General features: G+C 43.5%; 1 protein-coding gene across 3 annotated transcripts in view; it reads left to right on the top strand.

The window, feature by feature from the left end:
* CDH24 (cadherin 24) overlaps nucleotides 1–16,142 on the top strand; it is a 246,919-nt gene that overhangs the window by 157,710 nt on the left and 73,067 nt on the right. For all 3 annotated transcript variants that reach the window (XM_077299034.1, XM_077299040.1, XM_077299045.1), the window contains exons 4-7: nucleotides 4,794–4,913; nucleotides 12,498–12,665; nucleotides 13,865–14,052; nucleotides 14,288–14,541. In XM_077299034.1, coding sequence (XP_077155149.1) covers nucleotides 4,794–4,913; nucleotides 12,498–12,665; nucleotides 13,865–14,052; nucleotides 14,288–14,541 — 730 coding nt within the window. The remainder of the gene's footprint in view (nucleotides 1–4,793; nucleotides 4,914–12,497; nucleotides 12,666–13,864; nucleotides 14,053–14,287; nucleotides 14,542–16,142) is intronic.

Genomic DNA, 16,142 nt, shown 5'->3' on the forward strand with positions numbered 1-16,142 from the left:
GGTTGGGCAGAGCACATCACATACAATAGAGCTCATACTTCATACAAAGCAGATCTTCTATTTATGATTGAGCAGACCACACCACATACAGAAGAGCTCATACTTGATGAAGAATAGGTATTTTATTTATAGTTGGGCAGAGCACATCACATACAAAAGAGCTCATACTTCATACAGAGTAGATCTTCTACTTATGGTTGGGCTGAGCACACCACATACAGAAGAGCTCATACTTCATACAGAATAAAACTTCTATTCATAGTTGAGGAGACCACACAACATCCAAAAGAGTAGATACAGAGTAGATCTTCTATTTATAGTTGAGCAGACCACACCACATACAGAGGAGCTCATACTTCATACAAAGTAGATCTTATATTTATGGTTTGGCAGACCACACCCCATATAGAAGAGCTGATACTTCATACAGAGTAGATCTACTCATGGCTGAGAATACCATACCACATACAGAGGAGCTCATACTACATACAGAGTAGATCTTACATTTATAGTAGAGCAGACCACACCACATACAGAAGAACTGAAATGACATACAGAGTAGATATATTTATGGTTGAGCAGACGACACCACATACACAAGAGCTTATACTTCATACAGGGCAGATCTTCTAATTATGGTTGAGTACACCATACTACCACATATAGAAAAGCTCATACTTGATACAGAGTAGATCTTCTATTTATGGTCTAGCAGAGCACACCACGTCACAGCGGAGCTCATACTTCATACAGAGTAGATCTTCTATTGATAGTTGAGCAGACCACATCATCACATACAGAAGAGCTCATACTTCATACAGAGTAGATTTTCTATTGATGTTTGTGCCGACCACACCACATACAGAGGAGCTCATACTACATACAGAGTACATCTTACATTTAGAGTTGAACAGACCACACCACATACAGAAGAGCTGATACGTCATATTGTGTATATCTTTTTCTGATTGAGCAGACCACATGCAGAAGAGCTCATACTTCATACAGAGTAGATCTCCTATTTATGGCTGAGCAGACCACATACAGAAGAGCTCATACTTCATACAGAGTACAGTGGGTATGGAAAGTATTCATACCCCTTTAAATTTTTCACTCTTTGTTTCATTGCAGCCATTTGGTAAATTCAGAACTTTTTTCTCATTAATGTACACTCTGCACCCCATCTTGACTGAAAAAAAACAGAAATGTAGAAATTTTTCTAAATTTATTAAAAAATAAAAACTGAAATATCAAATGGTCATAAGTATTCAGACCCTTTGCTCAGTATTGAGTAGAAGCACCCTTTTGAGCTAGTACAGCCATAAGTCTTCTTGGGAATGATGCGACAAGTTTTTCACACCTAGATTTGGGGATTCTCTGCCATTGTTCCTTGCAGATCCTATGGTGAACGTTGGTGGCCAGCCATTTTCATGTTTCTCCAGAGATGCTCAGTTGGGTTTAGGTCAGGGCTCTGGCTGGGCCAGTCAAGAATGGTCACAGAGTTGTTCTGAAGCCACTCCTTTGTTATTTTAGCTGTGTGCTCAGGGTCAATGTCTTTTTGGTGTAACGCCGCTGGGTTTATACCTCGTTTCTTCGGCGTTACTTTTGCATATCTCTGCTTTAACCCTTGCTCCTCTCCCCCTAATGTGCAGGGATACTGTTGTCTGTTACCTGTATGGATGCTGCTCAGTTCCCTGCCACCGCTGCGTAGCTGTACATGTGCTGTGATGACTTTGCTCTGCTGCATGGCCACTCGCATGTGCGGTCCCTGGCTGCCGCTTGGAAGCTAGCCTTGGCTTGCGAGGTCCTCTGCAGCTGGTGCATGGCTTCTCACGTGTGTCCAGGCTAGCAGCCGCTGCCAGGTGCCCTAAGCCACAGTTCCTGTGCTGTCAGTGCTATAATGGTTTCTGTTTGTGCTTAGGGTGCGCGCGGCCACACCTACCCTGCTTTTATCAGGGTTTGAGTGTGCACCTGTGTTGCTTCCTCAGCCTATTGCTGAGGAGCAGCTCCTATATAAACTTCCTCTTTGCTACTGGGCGTTGCCAGAGCATTGCATTGTGATTCTGTGTCTTGCCTTGTGAGGTATCCAGCTCCCGTTCTGTCTGCAGTATGTTCTGGGAGAGCTGATGCCTGTCTCTCGCCTGTTCTGGGGGCCGAGTACCCAGATCCGCCTATCCTGGAGGCTGTATATCCAGATCCGTTTGTGTCTTGTTTACCCGCCTGTTCTGGGGGCAGAGTACCCAGATCCGCCTATCCTGGAGGCTGAATATCCAGTACCTGATCCTGTCTGAACCTGTCTCTGTTATGTTTCTTAAGTCCTATTGTGTCTGACACCCCGCACCCTGTGACTGAACTTTCCGGGCTCATCTTTCAAAGATGGAGTTCGGTGTTCTTGCTGAGCGCTTACTATTCTGTGCTCAGTCTTCCATGCGGTGCTAACCCTGTCTGGCCCAGTTCCAGTCCAGCGGAGCTAGCACCATCACGCTTCAGTTCCTTCCTAGGTCTGATGTCCGGAGCCTGATGGCCGAAGTTATGAACCTGATGACCTCCGCTACCTGGTCCTGTGCCCTCCGTGTCCCAGCCGATGACCTGGGCTGCCACGCCAGTGTCCAGCCTGTGTCTGATGTCCTTCCGGTGTCCGATGTCCTGATTTCTGGGCTGCCACGTCAGTGTCCCAGCCGATGACCTGGGCTGCCACGCCAGTGTCCCAGACGTCTTTCCGGTATTCCTGATGTCCTTTCATTATCCGATGTTCTGATTCCTGGGCTGCCACGTCAGTGTCCCAGCCGATGACCTGGGCTGCCACGCCAGTGTCCCAGATGTCTTTCTGGTTTTCCTGATGTCCTTTCATTGTCCGATGTCTTGATTCTCTGGGCTGCCACGCCTGTGTCCATGTGTCCTGCCTGTGTCCAGATGTCCTGCCTGTGTCCTGAGGTCCACCCTGAGATGACGTCCTTCTGGGATCGGTGTCTGATGTTCTCCTGCTGAGCCTGTGCTATGTCTGAGGCCTGAGAGATTGGCCGTCCTAGTATGCCCGTGCCAGATGAACCTGGACTGCATCAACCCGTGATGACTCCTGCCATCGTCTGACGTCTGAGTCGTGTACCCTTCCTTGTCATGTGGAATCGGGATCCTGACATCATTATGTTTTGTTATGTACTGTGCTATCATTTAAGTAAACTTTGTTTCTTCATACCTGAAGTTGTGCGGTGTAGTCTAGTTCTGCATATCTACATCTTGTTCACATGCTCAGCTGCCACAGACCCTGCTCGCTACCGTTCCCTAGTCTGGGTAGGTCCAGGTTAGTCTGTGGTCCAGTGGGTCCACATTGTGTTCCTTTTTGGGACGCTCGCCCACGTCGTCATGGTCTGGCGACGTGGAGGTGTCGGCTCAGCCACGTTTTGTGGTCACAGCCGTAACATTTGGAAGGTGAACCTTCGGCCAAGTCTGAGGTCCAGAGGACTCTGGAAGAGGTTTTCATCCAGGATAACTCTGTACTTGGCCGCATTCATGTTTCCTCCAATGACAACCAGTTGTCCTGTCCCTGCAGCTGAAAAACACCCCCATTGCATGATGCTGCCACCACCATGTTTCACTGTTGGGATTGTATTGGGCAGGTGATGAGCAGTGCCTGGTTTTCTTCACACATATTACTTAGAATTATCACGAAAAAAGGTCTATATTCGTCTCATCAGACCAGATAATCTTTTTTCTCATAGTCTGGGAGTCCTTCATGTGTTTATTAGCAAACTCTATGCGGGCTTTCATGTCTTGCACTGAGGAGAGGCTTCCATTGGGCCACTGCCATAAAGGCCCGACTGGTGGAGGGCTGCAGTGATAGTTGACTCTGTGGATCCATCTCCCTTCTGCATCTCTGGAGATCAGCCACAGTGATCTTGGGGTTCATCTTTACCTCTCTCACTAAGGCTCTTGTCCCACGATTGCTCAGTTTGGCTGGACGTCCAGGTCTAGGAAAACTTCTGGTGATCTCAAACTTCTTCTATTTAAGGATTATGGAGGCCACTGTGCTCTTAGGAACCTTGAGTACTGCAGAAATTCTGTTGTAACCTTGGCCAGATCTGTGCTTTGCCACAATTCTGTCTCTAAGCTCCTTGGCCAGTTCATTTGATCTCATGATTCTCATTTGGCCTGACATGCACTGTGAGCTGGAGGGCTCATATAGACAGGTGTGTGCATTTCCAAATCAAGTCCTATCAGTATAATTAAACACAGCTGGACTCCAATGAAGGAGTAGAACCATCTCAAGGAGGATCGCAAGGAAATGGACAGCATGTGACTTAAATATGAGTGTCTGAGCAAAGGGTCTGAATACTTACCACCATGTGATATTTCAGTTTTTCTTTTTTAATAAATTTGCAAAAATGTCTACATTTCTGTTTTTTTCAGTCAAGATGAGTGCAGAGTATACATTAATGAGAAAAAAATGAACTCTTTTGAATTTACCAAATGGCTGCAATGAAATAAAGAGTGAAAAATGTAAAGGGGTCTGAATATTTTCTATACCCACTGTAGATCTCCTATTTATGGATAGGCAGAGCACACCACATATAGCAAAATTTATACTTCATACATAGTCACTGGTGTAGTGTATTATAATAATGTCAGTGTTTTACATTATTTTGAGTATCAATTAGGGAATTGCTATTCCTTGCATTTATGATATAAGTTTACGGTCAGCAAAAGAAAAACCAAAACTCTGAATAGTAATTGTGGTTAAAATAGGGATAATAGATATTCCAAGTCCAAGAAGGTGAACAATTTATCTCCCACAGGAACCTCTGTGATCCAGGTGACAGCCACCGACGCTGACGACCCGACATATGGAAACAGTGCGCGACTTGTATACACTGTGCTGGAGGGACAGCCATACTTTTCTGTGGACCCTCAAACAGGTAACTGAATGCAGGAGTAAGCAGGGCTGTGGAGTTAGAGTTGGAGTTTGAGCCCATTTTGGTGGAGTAGGTATAAAATGGACAAACTCCGACTCCTAAAATATATAATAAATTGGGTACAGTAGTTCAATGCAGTTTGTGGCGAATATTTTTATCATAACAATTTGGGAAAGTTATGAAATGTCCTATAAATGTCTGTCCTATTCCTGATCTAAGGTCTAGACTTTTAGATGAATCTGTGCTGCATTTTATGTTCAAGATAAGTAGTGAAGCTCCTCCTCTACAGATAAGGGGAAAAATAACAAACACAGGGAAGGAATGCCTGCATTTATCTCAGAACTTCTGGACTGAACAGGAAAGCAAGATTAAGGCAAGTACTTCTTAAAGCATATCTAAACTTTCAATAAACTGCATAAATCAAAAATACAGTATATGTTGTATCTGTATTCTTGATGTTTTAGTTTGTTTTTCCTCTTAGCTCATGTTTGGAGAAATTAGCTGCCCTGATGATTTATATACAATATACATAGAATATAAGGGGAAAAACTGTTTTCTAACATCTCACATTCAGAAATACAGTAACAGGATCCATGAGAACTTTTATATTTGTGTATGTGTGTGTGTGTGTTCTGCAATATGATTCAGCACAAACATACTCCCTCCCTCCTCCCCTCTTCATAGACTGTGAAGAAATATGATGTGAAGCATTTAGTGAGCTGTACCCTGAGACAAGCCTGACATTGAAAGTTTAGCGTAAAGCTATCTAACATATTTTACAAACTTTATACTGATCATCTGTCCTGTTGATTTATGCAATGATTGTTTTATTTATATCCTAAATTATACAGTGCATGATTCCCTACTCTTGCAAGAATTACAATATACCTTATTTTTTTACAGGACAAAATTATTTTGAGAGCGAATTTATATAATTACAAAATGTCTAAGAAGTATCTTATGAAGTCAGCTGTATTTGAGCATTTCACAGTGACTCAAGATAAAAAACATTTTGTGTGTCAGTGTACAAGTGACCCAGATGAAAACAAATGCTGTGATGCCAAAATCAGGCAGTGATAAAAATGCTCCTTCAAGAGCTTCCAATCTAAGAAGAAATTTCCAACCCAATAGTTTACAAAGCTGTGACTGAAAAAGATCACAGCAGCACCAAGAAACCAGAGACCAGCACTTCCCACCAGGCAAAGGAGGAGAAAAGAGCATCTTAAACATCAGTTACAAGATATTTTGTAAGTGACAAAGTTACTGTAACAATGACAGAAGATGTGTTTAAAAGACAGCTCATGAAGCTTGTTGTGAAAAACAGTGTACCATTATCATTATTTGCACAACCAGCTTTTACAGCTCTTAATGGAGAAATGGCCCACAAACTTGGTGTTTCTCTTGAAAAAGAAAGTATTAGAAAATTAGTGATTGAAGAAACCCTTAACCAAAAGGAAGATCTTAAAAAGACACAAGAGACGCTTTGTATTTTTTAAAGTGGATGCCTGCACATGTCACAGAGTGAACTATTTTGCTATCAACGTTCGATATGTTTGTGACAACAAAAAAATTGTTACTAAGACGCTGGCAGTAAAAGATACTAAAGCTCATCACAGCAGCCAGTTTCTCCACACCTTAGTGGAAAAAGTTCTTCAAGATTATGGACTAAAAAAAAAACAGGTTCTTGCTATTGTAACTGATAATGCTGCAAACATAAGTACATGCAAACTGATGAATGAGAATAATGAAGGTGAACAGCAGACAGAAGAACATTTCACATTCAGTATGTTGGAGATGGAAGGCCACAGTCCTGTTCCCTTAACTGAGGGAAAAACAGATATTACTAAAGAAGAACAGCAAAATGATTCTTTACAATTAGATGATCTTATTGAAGCTGCTTCACTCCTCTTTCCTATTCAGCACATGCACTGTGTTGTGCACACGCTGCAGCTGGCAGTAAGAGATAGTCTGCAAGAGGGACATGCTGGAACTCTGATTAGCAAAGTGAGAAAATTGTCTATTGCTGCCAGAACCCCTAAAATCGATTCCATCTTGAAGAGACGTGCTGGAAAAGGGGCAATTGTGGATCAAGCCACTCGGTGGAGCAGCACCTATTTAATGATTGAGCGATTGCTTGAGCTGAAACCCTTCCTTGTAGATATGGCCAACCCTCAGGTAACACTGCGTGAAGGTCAATGGACACAGGTGGCTGAATTGAAGGAATTGCTTCATCACCCATTTACAGTGACTAAAAAGTTACAAGCTGAGGATTTAACTTCTGCCATTTTTATAAAGGAGTGGAAGACCTTGTTGTTTTTCCTGTCAGCAAAGAGGAGGTTTATTCGCAGATGGCATTGCTGCTGCAATGAAACAGAGAGACACTGCTATTAGAAAATAAAATTCTTCTGGCAGCTGTTTATTTGGACCCGAGTGATCGTATATTGCTGGATGATCAACAGCTTACTAAAGGAAAAGAACCTCTGATTGAGGTAGCAGTTAGGATGAGTGGGCTACAGGACGGCCAAGAGCAAGACGACTCGGGTCCTGCCAGTGCTGCTGCTGCCGTTTCTTCATCCTCATCAGATGAGGAGTTTGATTTGGAAAAGAATTTGGACGACATGGAGCAGGCAAAGCGTTGCTGCAGGGAAAAAGATTCCACTCCCATAGAAAACAGATTGACCATATTTCAGCAATGTTTTTCATTTGCTCTCAAAGAAGTAGAATAGTTCAATCATTCATCAAAACTGACTGTGCACGAGGCAATTCCTTTATACCCGGAAATTGTTAGAGATGTTGCCCATGTGGTTACTGCTTTGCCACCAACCCAAGTTAGTGTAGAGAGGTTGTTCTCTAGCCTTAAAATAATTAGGTCAGATTTGAGGTCATCTATAAAGGAGGATCTGATACTATTTCTCCAAACAAATTCATAGACTGCACAAGTGCTATTCAGTACGGTTTTGTTCAAAACTTTTTTTTACACTTACTGCATAGTGTATAATAAATTGTAAATATGAAAAAGTTTTTTGTTCAAAAGTTGCATTCCAATAAATATGTTCTATCTAAATGACTTGATTATTGTATCATAATAATGATTAAAAGCCTGATGCTACCATTTTACTAGAGTAAATTTATCACTTAAACTTAAACATGAGCCATGTATGAGGGAGTCGGAGTCGGTGTCATGGAAATTGAGGAGTCGGAGATTTAGGGTATGTGCACACTTTGCAGATTCCATTGCGGACTTTTCCGCGCGGATTCTGCAGAATCCGCAGGTAAAATTACCTGCAGATTCCCCGCGGATTTTGTGCAGTTTTTGTGTGGATTTCGCCTGCATTTTTACACCTGTGGATTCCTATTATGGAATAGGTGTAAAACGCTGCGGAATCTGCACAAAGAATTGACATACTGCGAAAATACAACCCAGCTTTTCACCTTCACTCTGAATTTTCCACAGCATGTGCACTGCGGATTTGATTTTCCATAGGTTTACATGGTACTGTACTACGCATGGAAAACTGCTGCGGATCCGCAGGGCCAAATCCGCTGTGTGTGCACATACCCAGCACTGGGAGTAAGACAATACCAGTTTTACTTAATAGTACGGTAGTTAGAAAAGTAATTGTGTCATATGTTCACTGTTTGAACCCATGTGTTTCTAGAACAGTCCCAAACATATATTTTGTACATCAAACACTCAGAGAGCCACATGTATGTGTTGGCAAGTGGCGAAGAAGGCTATCAATCGATCTCAATTATATACCTAAGGTGGCACCCTTCCTAGCCTCTGTATCAGCCTTGGTGGAAAAAGGGTCTGGCTTAGCCATTCAACAATTCAGCCAGACAGCCCCTTTCATCTTGTGCCATTACATGGATCGGGGGCAGTGTGTCACTGAGTGTCTCAAATCTAACACAGAAGTATGCCAGGATGATGGAAGTGGCACTGAAATTGGATCAGGGATAAGTTTCATCATAAAATAAAATACATTATTGGGGTTTAAATAATTTCAATTTTGAAAAGATCAAAACTAGTTTTTTATTTTGTAGGACAACACACATAAGATAGGTAATGTATTTATACAGAATTATGCCATTTACAGGGTAATGTTTATCTCTTCTTGCAAAATTAAATAGCTTAGTGGAGGGTTACAGGACCTGAGATCCGTAGGTATGGACAGGACAAGTTCTCTTAATGTTGAAGATATGTGTTTCAAGATACATGTTATGACCCTTAGGCTGTGTGCTCACAGTGCGGATTTAGTGCGGATCTGCAACGGATTTTTCCGCGCAGAAACGCTGCTGTTCCGCAAAGTGATTTACAGTACAATGTAAATCAGTAGAAAAAAAAATGCTGAACTAATGGTGCGGAAAAATCCGCATGAAATACTGCTGTGGATCAAAAGAAGTAGCATGTCACTTCTTTTGTGCGGAACTGCAGCGTTTCTGAACCCTTCCATTATAGAAATGCGCAGGGGTAAAAAAAGGCATAAAAACCACATCAAATCCGCAACAAAAACGCACTAAATCCGCATAAAAAACGCATCAAATGTGCACCTGCGTTTTCTGCCAGGAGATGCGGATTTTGTGCAGAAAATTCTGCTCCCCAATCCGCAACGTGTGCACACAGTCTTAGACCTTCATTTTTTATAATCCAAAAAATGAACCTTCCCCTCACAGCCCATCAGTGATGCCATAAGCAATAGTCTACTTTGCCTTTTCCTTGTTGCTACACAGATGGCAAAATGCTTCTTTCTTAAAAGTTTTGCAATGTCTATCAGCCTAATTGTAGAGCAGCTCTCAGTGGAAGTCAATAGAACCAATAAATCAAGTAATGTAATCCCTCCGTCGTTTACATTTGGATTAGTACAGGAGGAACTAGGCCACTTTACACTTTATTTTCTTCATATGTAGAATGGTAAATCAGATTATATTTCTATCTTGAATCTACAAAGAAGTTATACATATTCTTAAAATGAATCTGTCAGCAAGTTTTTGCTATGTAATCTGAGAGCACCAAGATATAGGGGCTAAGACCATGATTCCAGTAATGTGTCACTTAGTTTACTGGATGCAATAGATAAAAATCACTGTTTTCTCTGCTGGAGATCTAGCAGAGCTCAGAATATTGAGCCCTCCTTAACCCCGCACACACCACTAATTAGCAGCTTCCTGTGTACAATGTATATCGTGATTAGCACTGGGGTGTGAACTAGCAAATATGAGTCATTTTGTCCTCTAGTGATAATCTCCTGCTGAGAAAACACTGATTGTATTGAAATAGCAGACCGTAGCCTAGTAAAGGATACATCACTGGAATCAGGGTCTCTTCCCGTGCATCAAGGTGTTCTCAGATTACATAGCAAAACCTGCTGACAAGTTCCCTTTGAATACTAATGTGCCACATTTTGAGAATTCTATTGATGTGCTAAACTACCGTATATACTCGAGTATAAGCCGAGATTTTCAGCCCAAATTTTTGGACTGAAAGTGCCCCTCTCGGCTTATACTCGAGTCATGATCGGTGGTGGGGTCGGCGGGTGAGGACTGTCATATACTCACCTAGTTCCGGCGTTCCTGGCGCTCCCCCTGCCCGTCCCACGGTCTCCGGGTGCCGCAGCCTCTTCCCCTGAGCGGTCACGTGGGACCGCTCATTAGAGAAATGAATAGGCTGCTCCACCTCCCATAGGGGCGGAGCCGCATAATTCATTTCTCTAATGAAGCGGTGCCGGTGACCGCTGATAGAGGAAGAGGCTGCGGCACCGAAGACCAGCTGTCCGGGGGAAGGAGCGGGACGCCGGGAGCAGGTAAGTATGTCATATTTACCTTCCCTCGTTCCACCCGCCGGGCGTCGCGCCATCTTCCCGGCGTCTCTCCGCTCTGACTGTGCAGGTCAGAGGGCGTGATGACGCATATAGTGTGCGCGCCGCCCTCTGCCTGATCAGTCAGTGCGGAGAGACGCCGGGACGGGACGTGAGGAGCTGCAAGCAAGAGAGGTGAGTATGTGGTTTTTTTTTTTATTGCAGCAGCAGCAGCAATGGCACAGATTTATGTGGAGTATCTATGGGGCAACGGTGCAGAGCATTATATGGCACAGCTATGGGGCAACGGTGCAGAGCACTATATATATGGCACAGCTATGGGGCAACGGTGCAGAGCACTATATATATGGCACAGCTATGGGGCAACGGTGCAGAGCACTATATATATGGCACAGCTATGGGGCAACGGTGCAGAGCACTATATATATGGCACAGCTATGGGGCAACGGTGCAGAGCACTATATATATATGGCACAGCTATGGGGCAACGGTGCAGAGCACTATATGGCACAGCTATGGGGCAACGGTGCAGAGCACTATATGGCACAGCTATGGGGCAACGGTGCAGAGCATTATTTATATGGCACAGCTATGGGGCAATGGTGCAGAGCACTATATGGCACAGCTATGGGGCAACGGTGCAGAGCATTATTTATATGGCACAGCTATGGGGCAACGGTGCAGAGCACTATATGGCACAGCTATGGGGCAATGGTGCAGAGCATTATGTATATGGCACAGCTATGGGGCAACGGTGCAGAGCATTATATATATATGGCACAGCTATGGGGGAAAGGTGCAGAGCACTATATGGCACAGCTATGGGGCAACGGTGCAGAGCACTATATGGCACAGCTATGGGGCAACGGTGCAGAGCACTATATGGCACAGCTATGGGGCAACGGTGCAGAGCACTATATGGCACAGCTATGGGGCAACGGTGCAGAGCACTATATGGCACAGCTATGGGGCAACGGTGCAGAGCATTATATATATGGCACAGCTATGGGGCCACGGTGCAGAGCATTGTATATATGGCACAGCTATGGGGCAACGGTGCAGAGCATTATATATATGGCACAGCTATGGGGCAACGGTGCAGAGCATTATATATATGGCACAGCTATGGGGCAACGGTGCAGAGCATTATATATATGGCACAGCTATGGGGCAACGGTGCAGAGCACTATATATATGGCACAGCTATGGGGCAACGGTGCAGAGCATTATATATATGGCACAGCTATGGGGCAACGGTGCAGAGCACTATATATATGGCACAGCTATGGGGCAACGGTGCAGAGCATTATATATATGGCACAGCTATGGGGCAACGGTGCAGAGCATTATATATATGGCACAGCTATCTATGGGGCAACGGTGCAGAGCATTATATATATGGCACAGCTTTATGTGGAGCATCTATGGGGCCATAATGAATGGTATGGAGCATCTATTTTTAATTTTGAAATTCACCGGTACCTGCTGCATTTTCCACCCTAGGCTTATACTCGAGTCAATAAGTTTTCCCAGTTTTTTGTGGCAAAATTAGAGGGGTCGGCTTATACTCGGGTCGGCTTATACTCGAGTATATACGGTAGTCTATTTGGTAACTGACACTTTGGGGTTACCTTCCAAGCGATCTGGGCTACAAACCACTTTATGCTTTCACAGATTTAAAATATGTGAACTATTTTGGTAATTAAAACACATGTACCAGGAATTACCTTTATTTTTTTATTGTAAATTAGTCTCTTTTTTCACTTATCAGGGGTGATACGTACTGCAATCCCTAACATGGACCGGGAGACCCAGGATGAGTTTCTGGTTGTCATACAGGCCAAAGATATGGGAGGCCATGTCGGAGGGCTTTCAGGCTCCACTACTGTTACTGTTACATTAACTGATGTCAATGACAACCCACCCAAATTCCCTCAAAGTAAGAGCAATACTTGTGTGCTGTTTTCCAACTTTTAACTGATACTTATGAGCGGTTCTTACTATATTTTTCGTATTTCTGCCCAATCTTTTATATGAGGTGTTAATACTAGGCACAGTGTCAAAAAAATCTACTAAGATGCGCTAAGTTAAAACAATGAAGGGGATTTAGTGCTCTCCCTGACCAGAAGTAGGGATGCTGTAGTCAGGGCCCCACTGATCTGATATTAATGGCTTATCTTAGGGATAAGCTATCATTAACAAAGACCCAGAAAACATGTCCAAAGCATGACGCTGATGTTTTTTTTTATTGCAGTGCTATAGTGATGCTACTAATGTACAGTAACTTCACTGCCCCTAGTATTAGGCTAGGTTCACATTGTGTTAAAGCAGCCCTTTCAACACATGCGTTAAACGGGTTTCATTAACGCAAGTGCAGAAATGTGATCGCACTAGCGCAGATAGAGCTAGCAGATACTCTATCTGCGCTAGCGGTGAGGGACCCGGAAACGCTGCAGCCCGCGTCCCAGGGTCCGTCACTCAATGACAGCACATCGTTAGCGCACGCCCATTTTGGGCATGCGCTAGCGATGCGTCCGACAGAGGGCTTAATGGCGGCATTAACGGACTGTGTTACACCGCGGTATGCCACGGTGTAACGCAGTCCGTCTAATGGACTGTCTATAACGTAATGTGAACCCAGCCTTATACTTACCAGCTGCCGTCTTCATCTGTTCTCGGTGCCGCTCCGATCGTCTTCTGCAGGTTGTGACCTGCCAAACGCTCCAGTGTTTGATGGACAATCCGGAAGTCACAACTCCATGTTAGTTTATGAGAACCAGAACGAGGGAGTCATAGACTTACATTGAGAGCTTGTGACCATTACCTCTGACTTCCGGTCGGTCAGAAGTTGCTGTTACAAGATGGCGACGTGGGACCGGTGCAGCATCGGGAAGAGCAAAAGGCAGCAGCTGGTAAGTATAAGATTAGCGACAGGGAACTTACATTAGTAGCACCACTTCAGCACTAAAATTTTAAAAAAAACCTCCTGGAGTGGTGCTTTATGCCTAGTGTGGGGGAATTACTGGACAAGTACATTCTCAGTTGTATATTTTATGATAAATAATATAGATTCCTATGGATACTTATTTATTTTGAAGAAAATTAGGGTCAGATTTTATGCCCCTTGTTCTATTACAGCCTTGTATCAGTTCACCGTTTTAGAGGACACTGCCCCAGGATCTGTAATCGGCAGACTGCGAGCACATGACCCAGACATTGGTGAGAATGCAGTGATGTCTTACAGCATTTTGGATGGTGATGCCGGGGACACTTTCAGTGTGATGTCAGACTCTGCAGGACAAGATGGAATTCTCAGAATAGAAAAGGTGAAATAACTCATAAAAACATAAAATTAAAAAATAAAAAAAAGAATCAAATTCCTTATCATTGCAAACTTCTATGAAACAAAACAGTTGTGCAGCCACTTTTCTGGGGGTAATATGGCAGTTCAGCATTGTATACTAATCACTGGCTGTTGGGCAAATACCCTACAATATTCTCGCATGTCCCTGTCGCTGGCCAGCATTGTATAATAATCAGGACTGTCCTTTTTGTTTCCAGCCTCTAGATTTTGAGTCCCGCCGCTCTTTCACATTTCGTGTTGAAGTGATGAACACTGTGATTGATCCTCAGTATATTCGTCGAGGACCATTTAAGGATATCACAACTGTGAGGGTGACTGTGGGAAACGTAAATGAGACCCCACTGTTCTCGCAAAACCCTTATACCTTAAGCGTCCTGGAAAACCAGCCTCCAGGGACACTTATAGGGGTTGTCCAGGCCCGAGACCCTGACTTACAGAGCAGCTCTATCAGGTAACATCCTGATGAACCTAATTTGCATTAGACACCTAAATGATAGCATGAATGATATTCTGAGCATGTAATCAAATGTAGACATATCACTTAAAATAATGTCAATTTATTTACTTTTAGTTTCATTCATTTAGCTAGTAGAAAAAAAGAAAGTGTTTTTTTCTTGCAGTATTGTAACTTTTTTTTTTTTTAAATCTACCCTGTGGAAACCAAACTAGGTATTACACACTTCCATCTTGTATTATCTGCATAGTCAGTGCGGTTGGGATGGTGTGTTTAATGGTAGCTGTAATGAATAGGAGTGTATGGGCAGACTAGTGTCCATTGACTGACGCCTTCTCGAGGGTGGGATGGCGTACTGCCCCTCCCCACAGACCACGAGAGATGTGTTCACAGCTTTTTCTTTATGTCTGCTTTGTCTGGGCCTGCAGCAGTACAATAAGCTGAAATCTGTGATTAAATCCACTGGCTTTTAATGAGAATAGAATATCTCAACAAGCTCAAAAGTGAGCGGCAGGTACATGAAAAGTTAGGGTTGTTTCCTTCTGCCCCATGAACTTTGAATAGAGAGCTGCTTGACCTTTGGTCAATTTAAACTTCTCTTTACTTTGGCACAGTGCAGAGGAATGGGGGGGATTGGGAACTACTGTTATAGGGAGCATGACGCCCCTTAGTAAACGTGTGTCTTTTGCCAAGTTTTACATGCCCCTAGCATTACATTTTTACTTGTATAACTGCTATAGAGTCTAACTATATTTATATCTGCTAGTACACTATTCACAAGAGAACCCTTAATTTATAGCTTCAATTAGTTGTAAATACTCCTTTCCTCCCTCTAGATATAAAGGGTATATGTCAGCAGTTTTTTCTATGTAATCTGAGAGCAGCATGATGTAGTGGCAGAGACGGGCACTGCGCCATTTATCGCTGATCCTTTAGAGTGCCAACCTCCACAGCAAGGAAGTAATATTGTATAGGATATCATTATAGGGATACCTAGGCTACTTTCACGCATCAGGTGTTTTGCATCAGGCACAATCCGGCGAATGTGGGAAAAAACGGATCCGGCACAGATTGTGAAAAACTGATGTGACGGATCCGTTTTTTTACGGATCCGACTAGAATATCCAGATAATTGCATAAAAAAAAATTTGGAGCATGCTCAGTTTAAAAAACTGGAATCCAGCGCCGGAATCCGTCATTTTCCGGATCCGGCACCTTCCGGCTCCCATAGGCTTCTATTCTAGCAAACAGCCGGAAGCGCCGGATCGCTTCCGGCTTTTTTGCCGGAGACAAAAAACGTTGCTATGGACGTTTTTTCCAGAAACCGGAAACGGCAGATTTGCCGGATCCGGTGAAAACTGGACGAAACGCATTTGTCATCCGGCGCAATCCGGCACTAATACAAGTCTATGGGGAAAAAAACGGATCCGGCGGCAACATTCGCCGGATCCGTTTTTTTAAATTTGGCCGGATTGAGCCTGACAGCGAAAACCTGATGTGTGAAAGTAGCCTTAATCTAAATCTGAATCTAGCACACAGCTCTATAGTGCCCCCCTTAACAAACCAGCCGCCTGCACACCCCCCCACATAACTAACGC

Source organism: Ranitomeya variabilis, chromosome 1 (genome assembly GCF_051348905.1).
Source record: "Ranitomeya variabilis isolate aRanVar5 chromosome 1, aRanVar5.hap1, whole genome shotgun sequence".
NCBI lineage: Eukaryota > Metazoa > Chordata > Amphibia > Anura > Dendrobatidae > Ranitomeya > Ranitomeya variabilis.